The sequence below is a fragment of the Barbus barbus genome, assembly GCF_936440315.1.
Source record: "Barbus barbus genome assembly, chromosome: 35".
In the NCBI taxonomy this organism is placed as follows: domain Eukaryota; kingdom Metazoa; phylum Chordata; class Actinopteri; order Cypriniformes; family Cyprinidae; genus Barbus; species Barbus barbus.
In genome coordinates, this window is record NC_136763.1 from 9,454,857 (window position 1) to 9,476,985 (window position 22,129).

The 22,129-nt window shown below is 35.5% G+C and overlaps 1 protein-coding gene across 1 annotated transcript; it reads right to left on the minus strand.

Moving 5' to 3' along the window:
* Positions 1 to 7,473: 7,473 nt before the first annotated feature.
* Positions 7,474 to 14,278, minus strand: LOC306854850 (gastrin-releasing peptide receptor-like). Its single transcript, XM_079393100.1, has 3 exons — positions 13,764 to 14,278; positions 9,964 to 10,315; positions 7,474 to 9,687 (listed from the first exon to the last, which is right to left on the minus strand). Exons 1-3 carry the CDS (start codon positions 14,162 to 14,164, stop codon positions 9,304 to 9,306), a joined length of 1,137 nt encoding a protein of 378 aa, XP_079249226.1. The 5' UTR covers positions 14,165 to 14,278; the 3' UTR covers positions 7,474 to 9,303.
* Positions 14,279 to 22,129: the final 7,851 nt, after the last annotated feature.

Below are 22,129 nucleotides of genomic sequence, written 5' to 3' on the forward strand. Positions count from 1 at the left end.
AAGTTAGCAAAGGGTATTGGATTTTAGTATACAAGAGTCAAGAAACCTCAAACTGTTTAGTATAAAACAGTTTTGACAGTAGATGACTGACCTCTTTTTTTCTGGTGGTCTTTGAGATCATGCTTCCTGTAGAGATTCAGTTTCATCTTACAGTTCTGAAGGTCCAGTGCCGTGCCGGCATGTCCTCGCAACATTCTCCAGCATATTCAGTCACACAGATACTTATTCAGGTCAGCCTGCCACAATGAGACAATGCTTGTTGGCGTGCAAACGGGCAGTATTTGACCTCTTAGCTACATGAAAGGGTTCCAGGGCACAGAAGAAGTGCAAGACTAAACAAAAGATGAAAAATGAGAAAATTAGAATGTCTCGTGGCTGTTTATGTCTGCGTTCCTACATCACACTGAAATATCAGTACCCTGAACCTGCCTGAACTCTGTGTGCTTTTCAAGTTATAAGATTATGACTTTTATAATAAGCTCTGATCTTGTTTAGATATTTCTGTCTGGGTCTTATCTAATTTTAATACTGGCGCTAGAGGGGAGTTCAAAATGGTACAGTATATTGCAGCTCATAAGGATAAGGAGACTTTTAATTTTGGTGACTAAATGTCTTAAATTGCCTTAAACAGTTCTTTGTGAATATTGTTGACATTATCTTTAACACTTATGTGTATTCTGTGTACTTTGACTTTTTAGTGTATCAACTTTTTAATAAATGAAATCCTTGCAGACCAAATCTACACAAAAATACTTTTTTTTTTTCTTCCCTGGCCTCCATTTATTTCTTTAACATTCTTGAAAAAGAGATGGTGTACTTTTATTGTCTTTTAACTCATATTAAAAACTACAAAAACAGACAGACGGCAAATGCTGGAGCTAACTTTGTTGTATTTTTTTTTTTTTTTATTAAATCTGAATTTTCCAGTGTTTATGAAATGCGATACAGCAGCACAGATAAGGTGGATCGTATCTGCTTTCTTAACTTTTGTTTTAGTGTGTGTTTTCAATATTTCCAGATTAAGAAGGTTTAGCTGCTGATACTACCACGGAACCAATAAACAGTGTTTGATCTTTGTATTTTCTGTTCTTTATGAAACAAAAAGCCTCATAGAAGATCATGCTGATCATGTTATTTTTTATTAGTATCATTTTATGCCAACACTCTACCATTCTACTTTCAATGACTAGCAGTGTATGTTTCAGAAAAATGCATTATAAAAATAAACAGGTTGTTATCTGCACTCACCCCACTCAACCACTGAAGTTTCCATATAAACAACATAAAGGCCTGTTTTACATGTCATATGAACTGTTTCAAAGGATCTTTGGCTTTCTTTGCAAAGAGATTAACATTTATTGTTTTGAAAAATAACGTTAGTTTCTGTGATTATACTATTAGTTTGTCAGGTTAAATAAGGTAGCATCCATGTTCCCCCTATACTTCCTGAGCCTACAATTATGTTTTTTTCCCCTACTTTTTGTGGCTGGAATTTATGCTCTGGCTGTGTCCCGAATCTGAGAGACACTTCTTTCACTTTCAAAGACACTCAAAAAGGGTACATTCTACATACTATAAATGTGTGTAGTGAATGCAATCCGGATGTAGATAACATGTTGCCACTGTCATGTGATCTATCAGCATCACTACCATTCAAAAATCTTCTCCCGTGGCCTCATGGGATGATCAGGCGTCCACTGCATGGATGCACATTTCAGATTCTCTAGCTGGAGACAGTAGGTCTTTACTTTTTGTCTTCTCTTTTATGAATATTGTTGATTCAGACAGAGGGAAGTTCACATTTAACCTGCTGGCGGGCGCGAGACCCAAATGTAGGACCATAGCAAATTGCAATTTTAGCTTGACTAACTGGTTAATCTCAAATATTACAAATATCAATACAAAATATTTTGACTATGTATTTTTAGCACGTATTTAGCATAAAAGTAAATGCGTAAAATAAGTAAAATAAAATGATCATGTTCTGTAATTGTTAATGACCAACAAAAACAGTATCTGATCATTTTGAAATGTTTAGTGATTAGTTTTTTTTTTATTGGTCATTTTATAGATATTAGTTATTTTTAATCAATTCACAGTGTTGACTACAATTAAAGAAACAAGAAAATTTTATAGTTCATCAAGTAATGTTTTTTTGTGTGACTATTTATCACATCCTGGTTGCTGATGCATGTAGGTGGACAGCAGAGGATGCTATTTTTGTGATCTGTATTGTGTTGCTGAGCACAAGTGCAATGAATGGAATAAAATGATGCCATTTTCATAATTTCCTTTAATTGCATAGAAAGCCACTGTAGATTTCTTCTATGGCTGTTTTTAATAGGAACAAAGGATTTAGAAGTGTACTTATAATTTGCTTTGGGGGAGGGTGTAATGAATATATGGGTCTATCTCATAATCTAAAGATGCGTGCTGAGAAACATATTTCATATAAATCCCAATGGGGTGCCTTTCAAGAAATACGTACATGTTGTACATCCACAAAGATTTCGTGGCCTATGCTTGTTCACAACAATCTGCACTTGCTGACATAGCAGTTAGTACACTTTAAAGGTTGTCTAATTACTTGGCTCTTTAATTATTTTATGGATTGCAGCATGGTCTACTGGTTTGAATGTATAATCACTGGTTTGACATGCATTTGTATGATTCTGTGCTGGTGTCTTAAAAGAATAGTTCACCCAAAAATGAAAACTGAAAATTCAAAAACAGTTTAAACTTGCCTACCTGAAAGTAAATTGAAATAGTTTCTCTTTTCCACAGAACACAAAAGTTGAATACCCTGTCTGGTCTATTTTTATCCAATGAAAGTGTAATGTGAACCGGGGCTGTCAAGCTCCACAAGTGCCAACAATACCATAAAATATTCATAAAAGTAGTCTATATGACTCATGTACTGCATTCCAAGTATATAATATTTGCTCTGTATCACCCTTCAATCAACAGCCTACACACCAAGCAGTGAACAGTTTTCCCAACATGTTGATTTCTTTGGTTTATTTTTTTCGACCAGTTACCTGTCATTTTTTTTGAAGGCTTTCTGATTGAAAACATGGGCAGCCCAGTCAAGCCTTTCATTTGAGATGGCGTGGTGTCAAGAGACACAACAACTATGTATTTCAGAGTTGCCGGTCATTCATAAAGGAAAGAACCAAAATCAAATTGGGCAACTCAAAATTTCTAGCCGCCTCATCCTGACATTTCTACATTTAATCTGTCACTTCACAGACCTTCTCAATCCACTGTCACTGTCCCACATATAATAAATGATTTTTTTTAAGTCAAGCATGGTCAAATCTAAAAGAAGAGAATGTCACCTTCCCATATTCTTCATAAGATTCATTCATGATTTAGTGTACATTACTGCACATGCTTTGAAAACAGTTCTGTTGGGGGAAAAATAAACTTTCTATTGCAATTTGGATGTGCAGTAGATTATTGCATGCAGCCATTGAGTTCTTTGATTTCTCTGAAAATGACAATATCAGTTTGGCATAATTTTAGTCAGTCCAGTGACAGCTGTAATGAAACTGAAATGTATTAAACTCCTCATCATCATGTGTTTCATTTTGAAATTGGGAGCAAACCAAGCCAGTTGATTTGGTCAATCACACTTTAAAATACATTTTAGCTTTTCTATCCACTTTTTTTCCTGAGTAACCGTTGAATGCCAGCATGATGGATTCTAACTTCCGTTTAGATGTTATCATTTTCCACAGAAATCCATATTTATTTCTAAGTTAGTTGTGTAGTAATCCAGACAATATACAGTCCGCTGTCATTAACTGACAGTACATTATCCCTTACTTAGACCACTGGAAAAACAAGCAAACAAATAAAAATAAAATAAATTTAAGCTTTTTGGGAATCATTAAGTGAAGTGGACGGTAACATGCTTTTTAGAAGAGCTTTGTGCATCTGTCAAATATTTCCTAAATTAAGATTTCATGAGAAATCATGCATAGCCTGTCAGAGAAACTTTACAACTCCTTACAAAAGCACAAGGCACCCAACTAATTTTCCAGTGTTTACCAGTTCAGCAGCTTTGAATGGGGAAGAAGTCTCCAAATGCTGTCATAAATGCTGCAGAGCTTACTCTTTCATCTGAAGAAGCCAGAAATAGGCATGGAGGAAGTGAATAACATCTCTGCAATAAGAAATATAGGTCCAATCAAAAGAATATGAGAACGATGTTCTTTCAATGGACTCTGTACTTGGTAAAATACCAGGAATTCAGTCTATTTTAATGCACTTCCTGTCATTTTATTAAGTATACAATGCTCTACATACCTTTTTGCTGGCTAAATTGCATAGGATGTATGTTTCAGCCTAATAACTCACTTTTTACACCATTTATCTTAATCATGAATGAGGACGTGAATCATATATAGCTATATATATATTTTCTTTTTCTTTTTGTATGACATGTCTTTTTATGTAATAAGCATATTTTGTTTCTAAAGCAAAACAGTCAACGGTTATGTACTGCCCAGTAGCTCAGGAAGTGTTTTCAGTGGTTTTACCTAATTAAAGCGATAGCATCAGAGGACAGAAGCTTGTAAAAATATCTGATAAAAGATCAAAGGCTATAGCTTGTTTTTGCAAGGTTTTAGCCAAGAAATTGACAGATTATCAAAACAACAGAATAATTAAATGACTAATCTGGAGCCTCGTACAACATGATGCAACACAATTATATATGCAGAAAGCTCTCATCTGTACACAATTTATTTTAAGAAATACTATATATATATATATATATATATATATATATATATATATATATATATATATATATATATTTAGAAATACTAATATGTCGTTATGTAGAGTCATGCCCACATGCCTGTGTACCTCAAAAGCTGTGGTGTCCAGTCACGTATTTGATGCAGTGCCTGCCAAACTGCTTTAATCAATTTCCCACGATACCCTGATATTGATGATGAGGTATTTACAGGAAGTGCACAGCTCATTGCACATGCCCAGAGGAGAGTGATGAAAAGATACTGTCCATTACAGAACAAAAATAGACCTGCATTTAGCATTCCAGTTGAAGTCAGTTTGATTCAGTTGTATTAAATCATGTTTTTGAATAAAACTTGAATACAAATTTAGATGATACCATGAAGTACCACATATTTTGTATGTTTTGAAAAAACTTTGTTTAAAAGTTAGTTTTTTTAAATTGTGCAAAGCGCCCATCTTTATGTTGCCTAATGTTATAATACATAAGGTCAAATGTTTTATTAGACATTATACGTCAAAACGTCAGAATTGCTGTTAGATTGACTGGGCATCTGCAGCAGTGTGGGACACATGAAGACTCGTTTTTGTGCCAGATAAATATGATTCCAAGTCTGCAATTTAAAGTACCACAACAATAAATCTAACCTCGTCATTTTTGACATTTAGTGCAAACGTGTGAATAATGACTTAAAGGTGCAAATTCACTATAAAAGCATATACTCGCGCGCACACACACACACACACACACACACACACACACACACACACACACACACACACACAGATGTGCATAAGGAAAGCACTTACTGATCTAAAGTGACAAGTCAAAACCCATATTAGGGGAAATGTTAAATGCCACGTTATTTGAAAACACACAACGCTTTTAGGTATGACTGCAGCTTTCATTTTTTACTAACCAGCAGCACTAACACAGCATCATTCTGAATAAATACAACCACTCTGGTTTAATCATCATTATTTGTGCTAATCACTATTTGCTTATCACAATATATCACTATAAACACTTACAGAATAAACAAGATACATTCTTGGTGAAAGATACTTTACTAAAAAAATAATTAACCATTTTAGCCTGACACAGTGACACTGGAGCAACCAGCAGAATAAGTTTGGGGGCATGACCATCTGTCTGCAGAGGGAGTGTTCAGAAAACCTGTTTGAAAACATTCATTATTATCAGTGCTTGAAGTGGGCCGGTACGCACCAGTACACAGTACTGGAATTACTATATTTTAGCCTTTTGAGTACCTGCACTTTTTTGTGCGTACCGGCACTTCTGACATGTTGCCAGTACTCAGAGTAAAATCGTCAGGGTCTGGGTGATTAGGCAATATGATCCCATATATGATTAGAAATTATATAGAAACTTTTTTTTTTTCCACTTCAAGCACTGATTATGATGCATACTATCCATTCATTCATAATTGATATATTTTCTCTTCTTATTAAAACTAATTTGTACTGTGGCAGTGACTGATTTTCTTATCTATATCTCTCTGTATATATTGCCTTCACTGCCAATAATGAGGGCAATTATATGCTTAGAGTACCATTCAAATTATTATTTTAGTATCATTCAAATAGTTTGTATTAATAATTTGAATTAGTATTAATTTTTACATTTTTTATATTTTCCATTCCATTTGAATGTTAATTAGTTTTAGTCATTTTTCTATAGTTACAAGTCTATAGCTTTTATTCATTTTTATTTCAGTTATAGTTTTAGTACATCAAGTTCAGCTCATTTAAAATAATAAATGTTGCCTTGACAACTAGCACAAATAAAATAAGTTTATTTTTTATGTTTTATTTCATTTAACATTTGTTATGATTCAAATAACAAACATTTTATGGTTTTAGTTTTTGTTAACTACAACAACCCTAATTTACAGACAAAAAGGTCATAAAACAAAGCAAAAACAGTTATGGGGTGAGTGTAGACAAACAAATAAAGTCTTTATCAGCTCCCAAATGGAAAAACATTAATAACAGATTGATTATTTGACAACAGTGAAACTAAAACAGTGGGAAAACAACTGATATTTTCCAGTGCAAGCATTCTTAAAAGGTCAGACTGACCTCAACACCATTTTCTGCTCCCATACATCTATTTTTACTCAGTCTAATCTCCTCAGATTTCCCTAAGGGACCGACATGGCTCTGTTATATATCTCTAAAGAGGGGTTGGTGAGAAAATACTGATTTACAAATAAAAATAAATTATAATCCACCTATATATTCTGTTCATAACATCAGCTGTCTGAACATCAATATCTGATCTGGACAAACATTGGGGACCTCCAAATGAGTTTTGATCCCACATGGTTTATTAAAAGGTCATATACTGTATGTTCATCCAACATGATGCCTTTAGATGTCATGGCTTTTATCTTTCTTAGAATCAATAAGACTAATAATTATGCACTGGTTACTCAGATCATCCAAGAGGTCAAGGTTAAGCATAGTCCAGTTTGCCCCTTCTGGTAAATGTTGTAACTACACCACTCTGATGGGACAAAAGGCATCTTTATCCTTCATCTTCCCCTATTTGTCACAGTATTATCTCTCCATTAGTAATAGTTGACTGCCTTTTATTTTGTTTTGCTGTCTTTTCACAATTGCTTGTAGATTATTGTACTATTTGTACACACCAAGCTTTCAAAAATGGACAATCCCACGTAATATGCAGCTATTTTAGCGAGTAAATGCACCATTTTATTCACAAAGTCAAATACACTGAAGTTTCTTCATGTGATCACAAGTCCACAACAACAACAACAACATGATTGCACATTAACTTCATTACAGGTCAAATAGTTCTCTTTTCATCTTATAGCATCCTTTTTAGATAGAAGAGCAGCAGTCTGCGACATGTACAAAATGAAAAGCTTCATCAGTTTGCTACTATGCTCTTTGGCAAATACAATATAAAAGCAGCATGAAGGACTGAGCCACAAAACAGCAATGCAGAAAATATTTTCTATTTCTTGGAAATACAAAGAATTATCCCCTAAAGGTACCACAAAGCATGTGTCCTTCAGCAAATCCGGTCCATTTCTAGAGTTCACCTTGTACACAATACTGATGAATTAATACAGCAGAACATTAGCCAATTATCTTTTTTCTTTACTTCTATCATGTAAAGCAAACAAGGATGCTATTTTTGTTCACATTTAAATGCAATGAAAGAAGTGCTTTTTCTGAATCAACCTCTGTAAACCTAACAGCAAAAATATTCAGAATAATCACAGTCACAATTTATTAGAACGGCAAGACACCATGAAAAATATCTATCCAAATACTGCAAATAAAACAAAATAATAATAATCTTTGTTCATTCCTTACATTGAAATGTTGGATGTACATACTATGATACACGGTGGTCGGTTCTTTCTTTTCAGTGAAATGGCCAAATGGGTTTGCAAATCATTTATAGCGGATTCACAGTAAGTAAAACATATAGTATCAAGATACCTAAAAACATGGACTCAATATCATTAGATCGTGAGAAAATACGATTAAGATAATTAAAATTCAAACAAATTAGCCAGCAATTCACTAAAATGTAAAATTGCGATATTCACCTTGCTAATATGTTTTTCAGTTGTTTTGCTATTTGAACATACATTAGATGGATGTCTTTGACCATTTCATTACTTTTTGGCTATTTTCATGTTTTAAAATGTATAAAATATGTCTAGAGACACGTTCGTTCTGATCAGGTGTACTGTTGAGCTCACCTATTGTTTGGTCTGAAGAGTCTCGTAAGTCTTGTACCATGAGTCCATGAGAGTTTTTGAATTTTTAATATTAGCATGTAATATATATTTTTTGTATTTATTTTTATTTTACTTTGCTTTACCAGAAAGGTCCTGTTGAGATACAATGTCTCTTTTATCAGGGAGTCCTTGTTCCAGGTTTGAACTTTTAGTTTACATTTTCCAACCAAAATAAGTAAAAATAAATAAAAATCCTCTCTGTGCGTACCATCAGATGAATTCCTGCAGGCCCCATGTGCCTCTATGTATAAGCAAATTTATTCCAGGCAAGCATAGACATTTATCTTGAATTATCTTTAAAAATGTGAATTAACAACAATAATTACCAACATTCATTCCAACCAGTGGTGGCGTTTAAAAAAAAAAAAAAAAACATAGGGAAACGCCACCACTGATTGCAACAGAGTTAGAATTTAGATACAGATAACCGAAAGTCTCATAGTCCATAAAATTTTCCATTGTCCTCATTTGATTGTATTTTCATTCTTTCAGGTAAGCAGTAACCAATAATAACCAGCAGGCACAAAACCTTCCTAATTTTATGTGGTTTCAACAACTAAATGGTTTTTTATTTTTTTCAATTATTTTAAAAGGAACAGTTCCTCCAAAAATGGAAATTCTGTCACCAAACCTGTATGCTGTTGCAAATGTAACATTTTAAACAATGCATACATTTTCATTTTTGTGTGAACTATTTCTATAATGTAACTGTAGAAGAAGTAATTGATGTTTAGCTCTAATGGCAGACAACGTTGCCGTTGACAAGGCTGCAGCTGGCCACAGAGTGGTTCTGGGTACTTTTGATTGAACTCAGTCGTGTATTGTTACGCCTAGCGCTTTGTGAATGCATCAAGATAGACGGGCAGCAGCAGCAAAGCTGCTTGTTGAATTGCTTTCTAAAGGATTTGCTGAGCAGGTAGAGAGCAAAGGGATTCACACAAGAGTTGGTGAAGGCAAGGATACGTGCGCACACGCTGGAGATGAAATGGACCATTGAGGTGTCCACTTCTGTATAATGGTAGGACCGGTAGAGGTAAATCACATGGTTTGGGAGCCAGCAGATGGCAAAGAGACCCACAAACACCAGCACTGTCTTGGCAAGCCGCATCCGTGACTCAATCTATGGTTTACAAAGCACAGAGGTAAATATCATATGTGCAGAACACTAGTGTCATTTGGTGACACTAGTGGCACAGAAACTACACATTTCAGCTTTCACACATTTTTGACAATTAAATTGAATTTCTAGATTAACACAGAAAAGCCTAAATTCAAAATACAAACAAATCAATATTTTTTAAATTGCATTGTGTTTGTATTAAACACATGTCTTGAAGTTGGAATGTTAAAAACCATTCTAACTTCAACAAAAGCACTACTTCATCTTTAAACTCACCTGCCTCCGAATATGTGCATTTCCCTCCACAGGCATGTTAATTGCACTCTGAATCAGACTCCTGGCAATAAAGATGTAGTACACAGAAATAACGAAGAGAGGAATGATGTAAAGAATAAGGAAGGAGGCCATGGAATGGATTTTGGGGTGCAGGTCTCCAGCGTGAGGGTATGGGGCACATGCTTTAAAAGTCTCATTGGTTTCTGGGATGTGGAAAGTGTGTAGATCGGAGAACACCACCTCAGGAATGGCCAGGATCATGGACAGCAGCCAGATTGATGCAGCCCTAAGGCAGACCTTTAGCGAGGCTTTAGACGCCTGGATATCCATTGGCTTGACAATGGCCTTGTATCTAAGAGACAGAAAAGGACCCGGGAACAGAAGGAGCCATTTTAATTACGAATCTAACCTTAAGACCGAACACACACACACAAAAAAAATGATGACTATTTGGTTGAACAGACATGACTAATTATATCATGGCATAGGGCAGGATAAATAAAGGGGACTCTCATGCAACTGAGGTCTGTTAACCACATTTTTATATCTATGGACCGCTGTTCAGTCCAGTTATTATTATTATTATTATTATTATTATTATTATAATAATATGCATTTAGCAGACGCTTTTATCCAAAGCAGTTGTAACCTAATGTTCCCAACCCCCTAGTAGCATTACCATCACACGGTTAATTTTTCTCAAAATGAATTGTGATATATTATATTATATTTCTGTGAAAAAGTTGTGAAAAAAGTTCATTATAATTCACAAACAATGGTCCTAGAAACAAGATGACGACTGTAATATTACAGTATTATTCAAAGGTCATTTGCGCAGCAATTGCTAACTACATTGCAAAATGGCACTAGCTGCATTTGTATGAAATAATACAGCTTGAGTCATAAAAGTTTATAAGCAGACAAAGAAACAGCATACCTATATAGATGATAAAGAACTAAAACGCAAAAGTAGGATTCTGTAAGAAAACATCCCATTTATATTCTCCATGGGAATGTTAATTTTTTTTTCACAGTAGCTTAAATTGTTAAATGATAAACCTACTGTGAGTTATAAGGTTGCTAATAGATTATATCACATTTCACATTATTTAATCTTGGTGCAAAACTACACTACCCATTCTTCAAATGAATCAGAACTGAAACAAGCAAATCACACCAAAAAGAGCTTTTTAGTGACCACCCACTCCCATGAAGCACTGCGAATGATGCAATTAAGTTTGAGATGTAAAATATATTGTTTCTACATATATAATCATAATCTTTAGTAGTCGTTTATTTCTGTCACTTTTATTTAATTGTCATTTGCAGTGCTTCATGGGATTGTAGTCTTTCATAATTAGCCTGGACTCAAAATTAAAGTATTTTCAAATTAAAGTTTATAGTGTTGTGACACTGTCACGTTGCACAGGGAGCGAGGAGACACGGAGATTTCCAATCACAAGGTTTATTCCAACTCAACACACGGAACGAGGAGCTTGAGGAATGATGAACAATACAGGTTATGGGACACAGGGAGACACAGGGCTTAAGAACACAGGGAAATCAACGAGGAAGAACAGAAACAGGTGAGGAGTAATTAAACACAGGTCTAGGGACTAATTAACTAATGATAACAAGGAACGAGGACAGGAACAGGAAGGCCAAATATGGACACGAGAGGCGGGGAAACACGAGACACAGTCTGACAGACACCTTATACCTGGTTGGTCTGTTCATGGCATATAATGCTTTAAGGAAAACTTTTAAAAAATCATTAACCAAGGCCGCTGAAAAAGTTTCAGAAAATATCAGACCACTAGAAGGTGGTTGACCAATCAGAACTGACTAGTTATACATTTTTTTTTTAAAAGTTACCAAAAGTGTCACTGGCCTATTTATTCTAAAGCAATGAATGCAGACCACAGGAAAAGATCCTCCCACATATGAGTGCCATCTACCATCTGTTCATGGCTGTTCACCTACATATGAAATCAAGCCTCCAGTGCTAATTAGATTCCCACCACATAGATCATGGAATAGACACTCTCTTTTAACTATTTAGGCTTTTTTTTCATTTTCTTTATATCAGATAAAGACAAAGGTGCAGGCTAAGTGGAATTTCATTTCAATCACATGAATTTGTATAGTGCATTTCCCAATTAAGCAGTCTTACAAAGAACAAGTCAAGTCCCCTTATATATATATATATATATATAAAGAAAAAGTACCTAACAAACCCCTCAGTCAGTGACTCCTCATGAAATTCTGAGAAACCGTATTTCATGTTTTTAAATAATTTTGTAAAGTCTAAATTAACAATAATTCATCTTAATTTTGATTGACTTTTGATTTCATAAAAACACTAATGTCACCACAGAATGTCAGCACTGTTTCTCATTTAATCAGACAGCTACTTGACAGTTGATCCCTTGCTCTCGAGGTCCACATGTTACTCTTGAGTGCTCTAGCATCAACACTAACAAGCAGAGGAAGCAGATCATTTTTCTCCATCATTAGGCATGTTATTTTTCATTTCCACTCATCTGCTAATATCACACACCAAGTCACACACTTCCTCATGAGAACAGACAGCCCATGAAGGCATACAAGCATACGAGTAGAAGAACAGAATAGAATGTTTTCTGATCTAAACCACTAAAGTCAGGTTGCCTTCTCTTTTATATTGGGAACTACACAAAAATCGGGTTTTGGTAGGTTCTCAGATTGTGTGTGTGTGTTGCTAAAACCTCTTAAATATAAAATTACCTTTTTAAAAAAGTGATAATGACAGATGTATATGAACATAGGTACTTATTTTCTCCTGAATTGTTTTGACAAGTGGGACAGATCATCAGCAGAAGTGGGACAGTGACTTTAAGTTTATAGTTTACATGTTGTATTGAATTTTCCAGTAACATTTTACAATAAGGTCCCATTAGGTGCATCAGTTAACTTTAACTACAATGAGCAATACATTTGTTACAATATTTATCAATCTTAGTTAACATTAGTTAATAAAAAATATTATTCATTGTTAGTTCATGTTAGGGTATTCCATTAAATAATATTAACAGATATAACTTTTGATGTTAATAATGAGTTTGTAAATGTTGAAATTAGAAGTATTTTTCATTGTTAGTTCATATTAACGTTAATAAATGGAACCTTATTTGTGCTGTTATTGGTATACCTTAAGTGTTACCATTCCAACTGAAAAATCATGTCATATCATCATATGTGGTAATGAAGGAATATCACATAATTTGTTACTGTAATCTACTTAATCAAGGTCTACCAGTTCAGTTCCACCCCTACCTGTTAGTCACACTGTACTAGCTAATGAATAACCAAACCTAGGCTACTTAAAACAGACCCTTGCAAATAATTCAATATGATTTTGCAACATTTTCTATCTCCATTTTAACCAATCCTTTTTTTTTTTTTTTTTTGTAGATTATTTGTATTTTTTTAGAAGAGCATTCCCATTCTCAAGCTTGATCACATATGACTCTGGAGGAGGTAATTAATGAATTTCATATTTTCATTGCTTCCTGATATTTAAAAGGCAATCAAGCATGAAGCATAATGTCCCGTTTTACACGATTTCCTAGTTTTACTGAACTAGACCTAGGCTAATAGTGATATGAAGAATGTGGGGAGAAAAAGCTGTTAATGTTACTGTGAAATTAATGAGTTTAAACAGAAATAGTAGCCTTGTAAAATGTTGCCAAACAATTCAAGTTTTTGCTCTCTAAACCACACTGTGGCAAATCAATAATTGGTTAGCTATATTTTGCTACCTGTCCGCTGCCAGCGCTGTGAGCGTGAACACCGAGACTCCAACCGATGTCAGCTGGATGAACGGGATGAGTTTACAGCCCATCCGCCCGAAAAGCCACTCATCCGCTAGAAACTTGCTGGCATCCACGGGCGCGCAAGTGACCAGCAGCAGCACGTCTCCCAGAGCGAGACTCGACATGAACAGATTGGGGACATTGCGCATGGATTTCACGATGTAAAACGTCCTAATGAGCGTCACATTACCAATTAGTCCAGCAGTAATGAGGAGCGCGTAAATGGTGGCGATAATGATGCCTGATTGCAAGTGCGGATGCTCCGGAGCGGCGCTGATGTTGTTGCGCTCCGGAGTGTCGCCCAGGAACTTTACTTCGTCAGTCGGTGTTAATATTACGTCAGACATGTTATCAGATCAGCCCGTGTTCATTTTTAATCTCAAGTGTCTGGTATACACGAATATTGCCATGAATACGGTTTGTTCCGGTCATATTCCTCTCCAGCGCATCCTGTGCGCAAATGGAGAGTCCATGTGAGGTTTGGCTCCTATATGCCAAATTGATGCGCCTGCGCTCTCAAGTGCAGAGGGTCACAAAAAAATTATACAAAAATAAACATATATATGGTTCAATGCTCTCTGTAAATTTACTAAGCTGCCTATCTAGACAGCATCGTACAGAAATTAATGTTTGATGTATAGCTCTTTAAAGATGAAAATTCATAATCCAATTTACATTCTGTATTTTTTAAACATTTTTTGGAATGTTGAATGAAATGTTAAAATGGGATTATTATGAAATGGAATGTGAACTTCACATTTACATTTTTAAATAAATTGTGATATTATTTTTGCAAGTAGTGAATTTTCAAAGCATTACTAAGAGTTTATTTACTTTTCTGAATACAAAAATAATAAATTCTATTTTCACATATCTATTATTATTATTATTATTATTATTATTATGTAAAATTAGCCTACTTTAGTAAGTTTGCAATAAATAGATAGAGAGAGAGAGAGTTTTGTTTTAATTCAACAAAACAATTCAATACAATATGCACTTTATTGGCATTACAATGTGTTTACATTGAATCTAGAACAGATATGTGTTTATAAATAAATACATTTAAAATTCAGAGTGGTGTGTGTGTGGGGGGGCATCACTGATTTGTTGACTCCTCCCTCTATTTGTGACATGCATCAATGTATCTCGCTGCTAGTAAGATACAATCTCTTTTTTCCCCTAATAAATATTGAAGTTCTGTTTTATTGTTTCACATTGTAATTTCAGGGCAAAGTATTTCAAACTATGGATAAAATTTATTTCTAATGTCTTGATAGGGCAGCTAGTGAGGAAGTGTTGACGTTTCCAGCTATGCAACAGGGCATGTAATGTCAGCTAGGTCCCCTGGCAACTGTAAGTTATTATTATAGGCATATTTTAAAATTCTGCCTGCACAGAAAAGTCTTTGTTCCTGGGAACATCAACATAACTTTTTTTCTAATCAAACAAACCTGATTCAACTCATCAGCCTTAGTGGAGTCTTGGATGGGTCAGATAAGGTGCTATTGGTGTGGAACAAGGAAACACACTGCTAAATATGATGAGAACACATCAATGCATAGTCTTGAAAACACTTTCAGAATATTTTTATTATATGTAGGCCTAATCCTCAATGACAAATCTGCACTCTGGCGTAAACATAAATAGTGCTCGGCTTTGAAGCATGTTGGTATAGCCATCTACTTAATAGTCTGAAAGTACGAACTATGGCAGAAGATTACTCAGAAACAGAAACAGACTTTGAATGTGCTACCCAAGACAGGTTTATGACAAAATAGAGAAGCTGACACTTAACACAGTGCCAAGGTTTCAGTTCATTAGATGAAAATCAAAAACACAGAGAAGATCAAATTTTACTTTCAAATTTGCAGTGCGTTAATTGGCTGAACCGAAACTGATTGGTATCAAGGATGCAACGTATCTGTTTGTCTTAAGCCATTACTGTTGCACAATGAATCAATACCTTGAATGCCGGTGTGCATCTATTAAAAAACACTCCATAATACACAAGAGACACCAGCTATCAACACAAGGGATAGCTGTTCATGGAAACAGGCTTCAAGTACAGCCGCATGATGAATGATCTGGCTGTAGTGGAGAAAACCTCTTACAGTGCCTTCCCATAAACTAATGCCATAGTCAAAATCATATACACAACTTTCATCAATATTATGAGGTACCAGATTATAGTCAATGTGTGGCTCCTGCAGCTGCATGGGAGAATGGATGAAGTGTCTAGCGATAACAGAAATGTCCTAGCTTATCTTCACCAGGTGTGAATGAATAGGGCAAAGACTGAGCTCCCATTGTGTAGGCAAGATAATCCTGTATTACACGAAGAAAGGGGATGCTACACAAAATACATTTTTTAGAATTCATTCACCAGGCTTGCCACTTCCCAGACCACCCCACACCTTCCCTTTGATTTGCCGGTGAAATTGTCCGCCTCAGTTTCACTCTGAAACATGCTTTAAATCGAAAAGCAATATGCTTTTCTGCTTTTATCCTCTGATAATACAACAACCTCACAAAACCCACTCCACAAGCATTTCCATAAAATAAAATAAAAACATTCTTCTCTGTGTTGTAAGACACTTTCTGCTTTTAGTTTTTTTTTCACTTGCAGGTTCTGAAGAAGTTGGCTGATGCAATGAGGATAAATGAAGATCCTCTGCATGCTGAGGTTCACTAGTAATGTTCTAAGTAATCAGTGGTATCGATGGCGATATTTACAGCAACAGTTTATGATTGCCAATGAAATCTGAAGTACCCTTATCACATTCAGGCAGATTGCTCTCAACTTCCCAGTGTCAATTAGCATTATTGTTTTGACTGCACTGACACTATTGGATGAGAACAAAACTTGAACTGAATTAAGGTGAATAACAACACTATTGCCTTCTTTATAGCTGAATCTGCAGCTGAATTTTGCAACATCAACACTAGTATTAAACTGAACTGAATCAACAGTTGAACTGACTTGAGTTATATATAAATAATGAGAACATTATCTTGCTATAGCTGCTTTACAGCACAATTTGGGGTTGCACTTTATTTTACAGCACGTGTATGTACTTATGGTGTACCTACAGTGTACTTACCTAAGAAAGTACTGGTAATATAAGGTAACTACATGGGTTAAGGTTAGGTTTAGGGGTATAGGTTCAGGGTTAGTACCTAGTTATTGTAATTACTATAATAAGTACATAGTATGTACATGAGAAACAGGACTGTAAAGTAAAGTGCTACTGAATTTGGATTTGAAATTTGCATAATTGATTCTGGTACTTACCTGTTTAATACTGCAAAGCTGCTTTGAAACAATCTCTATTGTAAAAAGAGCTATAAAAATAAAATTGAATCAACTTGGTTAAAACTATTATGACAAGTGTGACATCATTGTGAAGCTGTAAACATAATCTGAACAATGACAGCAACAAATGAATTGATATTAGTCTGTTTTTACAAGCATGACCAGTATATGTTTTGTGTTGACACCACCACCAAAAAAAAAAAAAGTTAATGTATTTTGGGACTTGCAAGACATGTTTAAAATTTATTTATAAAATAAATAAATAAAAATCATGTATATAATATCGTGCACAAACGGACATCTGTCCCCTACTCTGCGTTTAGGGAGCAGTGAATACTTTATAGAGACCATGTGGATTGGAACCTGTAGCCTTACTGATTAAATGTCCACTGCCAAATTAATCTGCTCTCTAAATAATCTGCTAATGAATGAGAGGATGAGGATCTCAAACCAGTATTTTATTTGTAATAAAATATGCTATTATCTTTAAGCCATGTGAGATACATGTCACGTGTCGGTTACCATTTAGTTCCGTTTTGTCCTTATTTGGCATTTCTTGTCCTAGTTTAGTTCATTATCATTCAGTTCACCTGTCTTGTGTTAATCATCTCGTTTGCTCATTAGTTTGTGGTCTTTATAAGCCTTGAGTTCCAGAGTCTTTTTGTCCAGTCTTAAAGTAACTTCTGTTATTTAGAAATGTTGTTTCACTGCTCTTTGTTATTAAATCTCACTTTTGATATATTCCCTCCCTGGAACGACATACCATTACAATATGGGGTCTGAATTAAAATTCCTTGATTAAAATAATGGAGGAAAATAAAGACATATGGAATGGCGGAGTAGGACATGACATAAAAATTAATTACAATATTAAATTTGACCCATTGAGTGCAGGGACACGTATTAGAAGCTGAAAAGTCATGAGGAACAGTTATTTATACAGATTCCTTGTGGGACTTTTGGGACATGAAGAATGGATGTTTAATCATAAAAGTACAAAGGTCTTAAATAACTTCCAGTGGATTCAAAATGAAAGTTTGTTAAGGTGAAATAAGTAAGATTTATAAAGATATAAAGAGCTGGAATTGTGTGTAAAACACAACTCTTTTTACCATGATACAAAGAAAAGGTATGATGGGAATTTTTTATATTATATCGATTCTTTTTATACAGCCTGTTCTAAATGGCTTCTCAATTGCTTGCTATGTCTTTGTTTTTCTTCAGTAAAAATACAGTTACACTTCAGTGTGACAATTTTATTGATTTGCCTAAATGTCACATCAAATGAATGTCTCATCTATAGGACATTATCTTGGCCAAACCACTCCTTCCAGATAAGCAGTCTGACAAAAAAATAAAAACTCCCCACTGCAATTTTTCTGGAGTCAAAACCTGGATGCTGATTAAATGTCATTCTTTATTATGTTCCATAAGCAAACATTCAAAGAGCCTGCCTTTCTGTTAATCCACCTATGAATCCATAATAGCATTTATGATATTCCTTGAAAATATCTGAAAATAGTTTTCTTTTCTTCGCATTGAATGAATGTTGTTGGATAAATAAGAGGACACAGATATTTTCCAGTATATTCATATAAAGACCTATTCAACATCTTAAATTCTGGAGGGAATAAAAGACTAATCATGAACAATGAGCAAGGAAAACTCATGTCAAAGGTCATCAGACTTGCAGCGAACTGTTGTAACCTTTTCAGCATGACTGGCGATGAAAAGGTTCCGTTGAGACCTTTTCTTCTAATCAACTATAGTGATAAATACAGAATCACAGAGTGGAGTTATCAAAGCTATTATAAACAGAACACATGCCTGACATGATCGAAAAGCTGCTGCTTAAATATATTTCTAGCAAATTATGCCAGTGTGCAGATCATTAGCCTCTCCCTTAATAATTTATTTCATATTTCCTGGTCATTCCGCTTGCAATCATTCAGGTGTGCAATGGGTTTTATCATTCTGTTTGCTCTTATCAAATCTTGTTCCCAATATTATAATTTTAATTACAGCGGGTAAAATAAGTATTGAACACATCACCATTTTTCAATAAAATAAGTATTGAACACATCACCATTTAAATATATTTCTAAAGGTGCTGTTGACTTGGAATTTTCACCAGATGTCGGTAACAACCCACGTAATCCATACACAAAACAAAACTAAACAAGTAAGTTCAGAAATTAAGTTATGTGCAATAAATTGGAATGAGAAAGGAGAAAAAGTATTGAACACATGAAGGAAGGGAGGTGCAAAGGTGCATGGAAATCCAAGACACCAGCTGATATCTATTAGTCATTAGAAAGCAATCCTGCCCCTTGTCAGTGGAAATTAATATTAGCTGGTACAGTCCCAACACCTACAGTACCAGGATGATGAAGATTAAACAAGGGTGGACATTTCAGCAATACAATGATCCCAAATACAGCCAAGGAAACTCTCGATTGGTTTCAAAGAAAGAAAATAAAGCTGCTAGAATGGCCCACCTGATTTGAAGAAAATAAGAACTAAAGATCAAAGTTCATATGAGGCCCACAGTACCTTCAAGATTTAAAGACTCTTTGGAGGAATGGGCCAAAATCACACCTGAGCAATGCATGCGACTAGTTTCTCCATACAGGAGGTGTCTTGAAGCTGGCATTACCAACAAAGGCTTTTGTGCGAAGTATTAAATACATTTCAGTAGTTCAATAGTTTTTTCCTGTGTCATTCCATTTTTATTACACATACCATAGATTTCTGAACTTATGTGTTTTGTTTTCTTTGTATGGATGGATTACCTGCGTTGTTACCGACATCCTGGTGAGAATTTCATGTCAACAGCACCTTTAGAAATATATTTACTGAGAAAACTGGTGAGGTGAGCAATACTTATTTTTACCCGCTGTACACACACACACACACACACACACACGTATATGTAAGGGATAATCAACGGCTAGCCATGCATTAAAGGATTTTTAATATTCCGCTAAGTGCATTTAAAATCCTTTAATGCACGGCTAGCCGTTAATTATCCTGCTTATTCCACGGTCATTTGCCAAGTTATAGACAAGTTAAAACTAGTATTGCTCTTTGCAGCGCAATATTTGACCGAATGAGTAAAAATGACAGTTTTTGTTAGCATTCCACCTGCTTCAAATCATACACAAATCATTCAAATCATACAACTTATTCATGACCATATTGTAAATATATTATCATATATAACACACACACAAACAATAGCAAATACACGGTAAATATTAACAGACAGCATTGATAAAGAAAATGCAGTTTAGCCTTTGTCCCTCATAATATGGCAGGAGGATACATACTGCGGTACTAGGTGGATACACTTTGACTTTTCTTTCTGTTGAGTTTGTCTGTGTGGCTCGCTTGCTGGAATTCAGGCACAATTTGAGCCATTTGGGTAAAATAAGTGTCTCTAATGTGTTTATATTTGCTGCACTCTGTGAGGAAGTGCAGCTCGTCCTCTATGAGTCCCATGATGAGTGGAGTGAGAACACAGTCTGAGCTCTCTGGCTCTCCACCTCTGCTTGTGTCGGCCCGTCTCCACACTCAGACTGTACTCACTCTGACGATACTTCGTCAGGAGCTTTCTCTGACCATAGTCTTTTATTTTAATCAAGTAAGGTAACAATTGATAACCAGTCTTTAATCTGTGGAAGTACTGTAATTTGTTAATTTGTGCTACTTTGATCTGCCAATCATTGATGTAGTCTTCCTGGGTTATTTTTCCAATTTCTTTAACTTTTGCATGTCTTAACTCAATTGTTGAATTGAGTTGGTGTTTTTCCACTAAATAGTGCATGGGGTCACTCTCTGGGTGTCCTGCCCTGTAAGTAAGAGTGCAGTGATGGTAATCATCTGTCAGTGTGTCTGATAGATGGAACCAGAACTTCGCTGTTCTCTTCTGGATTTCTGCTAGAAGGGGGAATCTGCCTAATTCTGCCCTGCAACCGAGACTAGGGGAGTTTCTGTGTCCTGAGTCCCAGGATGTTCTTGCAGAACTCGAGGTGGCAAGTGAGGCTCAGTGGGATTTTTATCCCAATATTTATAGTTCAGTTTAAATTTGGGGCCCCAGATTTCACAACCATATAGAAGAATGGGTTTGATGATGCTGTCAAAGATTTTCACAATTTAATAGGTGGGTTGAATTTGAACAAAGATTTTCTTATAGTGTAATAAGCCCTACGTGCCTTATCTGTCAGATGTCTCTCTCTCTCTCTGTGTGTGTGTGTGCGAGTGATGCGTGTTGGTTAGTGAGTATCAGTTAGCCTAAAACAGCACATTAATATGGAACAGTGATTAACCTGACTTGGAACTACCTGTGCATTAAACGGTTTTCAGAATCCAGTATTCAGACAGACCATGGAATATATATATATATATATATATATATATATATATATACACACTAACTGGCCACTTTATTAGGTACACCTTGCTAGTACCAGGTTGGACCCCCTTTTGCCTTTGGAACTGCCTTAATTCTTCGTGGCATAGATTCAACAAGGTGTTGGAAATATTCCTCAGAGATGTTGGTCCATATTGACATGATAGCATCACGCAGTTGCTGCAGATTTATCGGCTGCACATCCATGATGCCAATCTCCCATTCCACGACATCCCAAAGGTGCTCTATTGGATTGAGATCTGGTGACTGTGGAGGCCATTTGAGTAAAGTGAACTCATTGTAATGTTCAAGAAACCAGCCTGAGATGATTTGAGCTTTGTGACGTTGCATTATCCTGCTGGAAGTAGCCATCAGAAGATGGGTACACTGTAGTCATAAAGGGATGGACATGGCCAGCAGCAATACTCTGGTAGGCTGTGGCGTTTAAACGATGCTCTATTGGTACTAAGGGGCCCAAAGTGTGCCAAGAAAATATCCCCCACACCATTACACCACCACCACCAGCCTGAACCATTGAGACAAGGCAAGATGGATCCATGCTTTCATGTTCTTTACGCCAAATTC

Bases quoted from the DNA above. Each gene is read 5' to 3' on its own strand.
- LOC306854850 (XM_079393100.1), bottom strand. From the start codon at position 14,164: ATGTCTGACGTAATATTAACACCGACTGACGAAGTAAAGTTCCTGGGC. The intron at 10,316-13,763 runs GTAGCAAAATAT...TCTGTCTCTTAG, and splicing joins ACAGCGCTGGCAGCGGACAG to ATACAAGGCCATTGTCAAGC. The intron at 9,688-9,963 runs GTGAGTTTAAAG...TGTAAACCATAG, and splicing joins ATGCACATATTCGGAGGCAG to ATTGAGTCACGGATGCGGCT.